Below are 7,396 nucleotides of genomic sequence, written 5' to 3'. Positions count from 1 at the left end.
GGGAGAGGGGACTTTCTTCCACCTTTGGTGGGAGTGTGCAACTATTACACAGTTATGGAGGGCCTTGGCCAGCTGGCTAACAGATATCACCCAAACAGCTATTGTTCTTACACCCTCAGTAGTCTTATTGAATTCTGCATGCCCTCAGGGGGACAGATCGCTTCAGCAATTTATTAAACTAGTGGCCACTGCGGCTCGATGTGAAATAGCTTTTCACTGGAAAGACATGGCCTTGCCTACATTGGTTAAGATCCAATCCCGTGTTTCTACGCTTTTTACTCTTAGTAAAATAACGGCCCACAGACAGAAACAACTAGGGTTATTTCACCGTATCTGGAATCCTTATTTACTTTGGAGACAGAATCAGTAGGTTGCCTGAACTGTTTTTTTTATTTATTTAATAAATTCTGTAACAAATAACATTTTATAGAACCCGGCTTGAACTTAATTTCTGTAAGATCCCAAGGGGGGAGGGGGGGATTTAAAGAGGCAAACAGAGATCCAGTTGCTTTATCAGTTTATTCCTTTTGTTGATTGTGAATATTTGTACAATTATGGTTACATATTGTTCTTTGTTGTACTGTATATTCTGCTTACTCTTTCTCAAATAAAGTTTAAATTAAAAAAAAAAAAAGAAGGAATGAATCTTATTTGGAGATATGTGAAAAAACTTCTCGGCAAAATCTCAAAATGTGTCTGCAGGTCTGTGAAGGTACAGAGCTGAGATCCAGAGGCGTCGAGTAATTGGGAGACACGGGTAAGGCCTGCTTCTTTCCAGAGGAGGAACGCCGGGTTTTGTTGGAAGTCCCACAATCGATGCAAAGATCAATGTCCGCCATGCAGACGCAGCTGCGAGCATAGGCGTTTCCATGCTGTGCAACAGGCTATAAAATAGGGAAGGTTTCGGTTGTGGGCTGGAAGAGAGGACTTGGGAGCTATCAGAAGGTTACCCAAGTCCAATGGGGCGCACCAATCTCGGAGTAGATTTTTCGGAATTAGGACATCGTATTGCCCAGCCAATCCCGAATACAACATAACAGATAACTATATTATATCCATGAATATTGGGACATGTTAGCCCTCCTTCGGGAAGCGGGCGCATTAGCGTCGTGAGGCCAATTCTGGCTTTCTATGTGATGTCAGCTTTTAATCCATTTCCATCTGCTGGTAGAGGTGCATAAGCCACTCGCCCAGATCGGCCTGCCTGAGCGCAGAGGAAATTTCATTCTTCTTGCTTACAATTATTTAAGATCCTTATCAGTCCAGTCTACCATTTCAATTTCTATAGGAGACTGAGTGAATTCATTAGACTCCTGTGTGCCTTCTCAGGTGACTTGAAAGTTTGTCCTTTGTTCTGAAATTTTTACCTCACAAAGTACAAGGACTTGGTTTCACTCCAATGTGGATTCTCTGATGCCATATGAGAGATGTCTTCTGTCTGAAGCTTTTACCACACTCAGTACATGTATATGGTTCTACTCCAGTGTGGATTCTCTGATGGATTTTGATTTCTTCCTTTGTCTTAAAGCATTTATCACAATCAGAGCATGCAAAATGGTTTCTCTCATGTGTGGATTCTCTTGTGAATCACGAGATAATGCTTCTGCCTGAAGCTTTTACCACAGTCAGTACATGTAAATGGTTTCTCCCCAGTGTGGATTCTCTGGTGGATTATGAGATAATGCTTTTGCGTGAAGCTTTTACCACACTCAGTACATGTAAATGGTTTCTCTCCAGTGTGGATTCTCTGGTGCATTATGAGATTATGATTCTTCCCGAAGCTTTTACCACACTCAGTACATGCAAATGGTTTCTCTCCAGTGTGGATTCTCCGGTGCATTATAAGATTTTGGTTCTTCCCGAAGCTTTTACCACACTCAGTACATGTAAATGGTTTCTCTCCAGTGTGGATTCTCTGGTGGATTTTGATTTCTTCCTTTGTCTTAAAGCATTTATCACAATCAGAGCACACAAATGGTTTCTCTCCTGTGTGGATTCTCTTGTGAATTGTGAGATAATGCTTCTGCCTGAAGCTTTTACCACACTCAGTACATGTAAATGGTTTCTCTCCAGTGTGGATTCTCTGGTGCATTATGAGATTATGATTCTTCCCGAAGCTTTTACCACACTCAGCACATGCAAACGGTTTCTCTCCAGTGTGGATTCTCTGGTGCATTATAAGATTTTGGTTCTTCCCGAAGCTTTTACCACACTCAGTACATATATATGGTTTTACTCCAGTGTGGAGTCTCTGATGGTCTTTGAGTCTGTCCTTTGCACTAAAGCTTTCACCACACTCAAGACATGTAAATGGTTTCTCTCCTGTGTGGATTCTCTTGTGAATTGTGAGATCATGCTTCTGCCTGTAGCTTTTACCACACTCAGTACATGTAAATGGTTTCTCTCCAGTGTGGATTCTCTGGTGGATTTTGATTTCTCCCTTTGTCCTAAAGCACTTATCACACTCAGTGCATGCAAATGGTTTCTCTCCTGTGTGGATTCTCTGGTGTATTTTGATTTCTCCCTTTGTCCTAAAGCACTTATCACACTCAGTGCATGCAAATGGTTTCTCTCCTGTGTGGATTCTCTTGTGAATTGTGAGAGAATGCTTCTGCCTGAAGATTTTACCACAATCACTACATGTATATGGTTTTACTCCAGTGTGGATTTTGATTTCTTCCTTTGTCTTAAAGCATTTATCACAATCAGAGCATGCAAATGGTTTCTCTACTGTGTGGATTCTCTTGTGAATTGTGAGATAATGTTTCTGCCTGAAGCTTTTACCACATTCAGTACATGTATATGGTTCTACTCCAGTGTGGAGTCTCTGATGGTCTTTGAGTCTGGCCTTTGCACTAAAGCTTTCACCACACTCATGACATGTAAATGGTTTCTCTCCAGTGTGGATTCTCTGGTGGATTATGAGATTATACTTTTGCTTGTAGCTTTTACTACACTCAGTACATACATATTGACTTTCTGCTTTAGGCATTTTCCTCTGCTGTGGGATGGTTGCCTTCCTATTGAAATATTTTTCAGCCTGAAAGCAAGACAATGGTTGCTCATCATGCTTTTTTCCATTTCTTGAAGAGACTTTCTCGTAACATAAGATTTTATTGCCTTCACTAGTTGAAATTGCTCTCTCCCCTGTTTGGAATTTTAGTTCTCCTGTGAACATATCTCTCTCATTGAAGTTTCTGTCACCATCAGTACACATGCATAATTTTTCTTCTCTCTGTGATTTTTCATTTATTATTAGGTCTTGCTTTTGAATGATGTTTTCTCCTCTTTCAGAAGATGAAAATGTTCTCTCTTTCTCCATTTTCTGGGGATTTAATAAACAGAACTCGGAGCTGTAAGCTTCTCCATCTTGAGGGCAAGATGAGGATCTCTTACCTGTGTGCGTTCTTTGGTGTATTAGTAAGGATTCCCTGCTAAAAAAGTTTTTCTTACATTCAATACAAGTGAAAGTGTTCCCCTGAATGTGGATTCTCTGGTGTAATTTCAGGGTTAACTTCTGTTTGAAACATTTTCCACACTGAGTACATGAAACAGGTCTCGCTCCTGAGTGAGTTTTCTGGTGCAATACAAAATGACATTTCCTAGCAAAGGATTTCTTCCCTTCCTCATCTCTCTGCCGGAGGGCAGAAGTCATTTGATTACTGTTATTATTTTGAATGGGTCTCATTTCGCTCAGGTCAATCTGGGTGAGGTCAGAAGTCATTTGATCACTGTTATTACTCTGGAAGGTTATCTCTGCTCTCATAGGTCTCTGGTGCTCAGGGATATCTCTGAGCTCCCTGTCACTTCTCTCACATGCAGTGACTCCATCCAGTGAGTTTCCTGTAGGGTCTCGCCACTTCTTGTCCAATTCCTGCTGATTTTGGCTCGTGTCTCCCCCATCAGTAATCTGGGAAAGATTCTCACAGACATTTCTTGATTGTCTTGGTGTAAGTGCCAGTACTATAGGGTGTTCTTCTCTATTCTCCTCTTCCTGTATGACCTCATTGCTTGCTGGATATAAAAAAAAAAAAAAAGGAATTAGTCATGTGATATGACAATGGAATGGAAAGCTATCAATGGCCTGGGATCAAACATTTTGAAGGATCATATAATGAGCACATGGGATTTCTGATATTACAGAATTCTGTGATGTAGCAGAAGCTTTAGGAGAAGCCTCTGAAAACTCCTGTGGTTTATTTTTTTTATCTATACAATTTATAAACTTATACCCTGCCTCCTCCAATGAAATCATTCAGGGTGGATTACAAAGATACACACACATTCAATCACAAATCAAATAGAACAACATAATATAAAATTGATAAATTAAAAACATCTTTAAACAATAATCTTTGCAAATGCTTTCTGAACTCAAATCACACTGAAATCAACTGGAAGAGCAAGAGAAATGTTGAGATTACTTACCTGATAATCTCCTTTTCCTTAGTGTAGACAGATGGACTCAGAACAAGTGGGTATAGTGTGCTCGTGCTAGCAGTTAGAGATGGATCTGACGTCAGCACAGGTACATATACCCCCACAGGAAGTGAAGCCACTCAATAATCTTCCTTGCAAAAGCTGTTATGGATATATGTGTACTGACCGATCAGAATAATTAGTGAAACAGGATTCCCCTGACCGATTGAAAGTAGCTGGAGACAGCCAGCGTTCCCAACCGGAAGATGTCGACACCTGGTAGAGTGGACGCACTCATATAAGAAGTGATAAGGCTTACCTTGAATCAGTGAAACCCATGTATACTGGCAGCCGGGCGGGATGCTGAGTCCATCTGTCTACACTAAGGAAAAGGAGATTATCAGGTAAGTAATCTCAACATTTCCTAGCGTATAGCCAGATGGACTCAGAACAAGTGGGATGTACAAAAGCTACTCCTGGACTGAGCGGGAGGCTGCCCGAGGTCCATTCAGGACTGCCCTCGCAAATGCTGTGTCCTCCCTGGCCTGGACATCCAGACGGTAAAATCTGGTAAAGGTATGGAGGGAGGACCACGTCGCCGCCTTACATATCTCCGCAGGCGACAGCATCCTAGATTCTGCCCAAGAGGCCGCCTGCGCTCTGGGAGAATGAGCCTTGACCTGCAGAGGCGGTGACTTCCCGGCCTCTACGTAGGCCGCTCTGATAACTTCTTTGATCCAGCGGGCGATGGTGGGCCGTGAGGCCGCTTCTCCTTGTTTTTTCCCGCTGTGAAGGACGAACAGATGGTCCGTCTTTCGTACTGCTTCTGTCGTTTCCAGGTATCTGGGCAGCAATCTGCCGATATCGAGATGGCGTAGCAAACGCCCTTCTTCTGATTTCTTCAAACCCGCCGTGGTAGGCAAGGATATGGTTTGGTTGAGGTGAAATTGTGAGACTACTTTAGGTAAAAAGGAGGGAACCGTGTGAAGATGGATAGCCTCAGGTGTGATTCTGAGAAAGGGGTCACGGCAGGACAGCGCTTGTAGCTCTGGGACCGTAGCAAGACAGCGCAGCCACCTGAACCTTGATGGAGCTTAGGGAGAGACCCTTCTGAAACCCATCCTGCAGGAAATCCAGAACAATAGGGATAGTAGTCGCATGTGGATTGGTGCCACGAGTGTCGCACCAGGCTTCAAATACTCTCCAGATCCTTATGTAGGTGAGGGATGTGGAAAACTTGCGCGCTCGGAGGAGTGTATCTATCACTGGCTCCGAGTAACCTCTTTTCTTCAGTCTAGCCCTCTCAATGGCCAGACCGTAAGAGAGAATTGAGCTGGATCCTCGTGGAGGATGGGACCTTGAAGCAGCAGGTCCCGGAGCGGAGGCAGGGGAAGAGGCTCCCCTGTCAGTAGTCTTCTCATGTCCGCGTACCAGGATCTTCTTGGCCAGTCCGGTGCCACTAGAAGAACTAGGCCTCTGTGCCTCTGAATCTTGTGTATAAGAGCGCCCAGCAGGGGCCATGGAGGAAAGGCGTATAGCAGGGTCCCTGGAGGCCATGGCTGAACCAGGGCATCGATCCCTTGAGAGGATGGATCTCGCTTGTGGCTGAAGTATCTTGGTACTTGAGCATTGGACCTGTCCGCTAGTAGGTCCATGTCCGGAGTCCCCCACTGATCCACGATCATCTGGAAGGCTGTGGGGGACAGCTGCCATTCTCCCGGATTTCGACATTCCCGGCTGAGGAAGTCTGCCGCGGTGTTGTCCCTTCCGGCAATGTGGACGGCGGAGATGTCCTGGAGATTCGCCTCTGCCCAAGCCATCAATGGGGCTATCTCTAGGGACACCTGTTGGCTTCTGGTTCCGCCCTGTCGGTTGATGTATGCCACTGTGGTGGCGTTGTCGGACATCACTCTGACTACTCTGTTCCGCAGTCTGGGAGCAAATTGCAGGCAGGCTAACCGGACTGCCCGTGCCTCTAGACGGTTGATGTTCCACCCCGACTCTTCTCTGCTCCACCGCCCCTGGGCGGTGAGCTCTTCGCAGTGTGCTCCCCATCCGCTCAGGCTGGCATCTGTGGTGAGCAGAGTCCACAAACCTGTCCGGAGGGGTGTGATGGAAGTCCAGATAATAGCCCACTCGGATGATGGCGAGGACCCACTGGTCCGACGTAATCTCGACCCATCTGGGGTAGAAGAGGGTTAACCTGCCCCCTATGGCTCCGTCCCCCTGATGGATCGGCTGAATCTCATTGTGAAGCGCGGCCAGGACCAGACCCCGAGCCGGCTCCCCTCTTACGCTGCTTGGTCCGAAAGGACTGGTTCCTGGCCTGAGGACGAGGTGCCTGGTAGCGCCTCCTATAGGGAGTGAAGCGTTGGGAGCTTCTACCTCTGGAGGGCCTCGGAAAGATGCGCTGGCTCCTCTTGGACCTATCTTCCGGCAGTCGAGGTACTGGAGAGGCGCCCCATGTGCTGGCCAGGTTCTCTAGGTTGCTGCCGAACAGGAGAGAACCCTTAAATGGCATTCTAGTGAGACGTGTCTTAGAAGGAGCGTCGGCTGACCAATTCTGAATCCAGAGCTGCCTCCTGGCTGCTACTGAGGAGGAGACCCCCTTGGCTGTTGTACGGACTAGGTCGGAGGCGGCATCCGTAAGGAACGAGAGGGCGGACTCCATGTCCTCTGCCGGAGCATTGTTCCTGACCTGTGACAAACAGGAACGCGTCACCACTGTGCAGCAGGTTGCGATTCGTAGAGACAGAGCTGCCACCTCAAAGGTTTGTTTCAGGATGGCGTCCAGGCGTCGGTCATGAGCCTCCTTCAGGGCCGCCCCCCCCCCCCTCCACTGGAATGGTAGTGCGCCTGACCACAGCGCTAACCAAGGCGTCCACCTTAGGGCACGCCAGCATATCCTTAATTGCCGGGTCCAGGGGGTACATGCCGGACAAGGCCTGATCCCCTTTGAACGAGGCCTCCGGCGCAT

The 7,396-nt window shown here is 46.5% G+C and overlaps 1 protein-coding gene across 2 annotated transcripts in view; it reads right to left on the bottom strand.

Moving 5' to 3' along the window:
• Window positions 1–284: 284 nt before the first annotated feature.
• The window catches only part of LOC115083692 (oocyte zinc finger protein XlCOF6-like), a 31,011-nt gene continuing 23,899 nt past the window's right edge, over window positions 285–7,396 (bottom strand). Inside the window, exon 3 of one of the 2 annotated variants that reach the window (XM_029587653.1) lies at window positions 285–4,014. In XM_029587653.1, coding sequence (XP_029443513.1) covers window positions 1,565–4,014 — 2,450 coding nt within the window. In that variant the 3' untranslated portion in view covers window positions 285–1,564. The remainder of the gene's footprint in view (window positions 4,015–7,396) is intronic. The other variant, XM_029587652.1, reaches the window with a different exon arrangement.

The sequence above is a fragment of the Rhinatrema bivittatum genome, chromosome 2 (genome assembly GCF_901001135.1).
Source record: "Rhinatrema bivittatum chromosome 2, aRhiBiv1.1, whole genome shotgun sequence".
In the NCBI taxonomy this organism is placed as follows: Eukaryota; Metazoa; Chordata; class Amphibia; order Gymnophiona; family Rhinatrematidae; genus Rhinatrema; species Rhinatrema bivittatum.
Note: the sequence above shows the minus strand (reverse complement) of the source record. Positions and strands in the feature narration are given on the sequence as shown.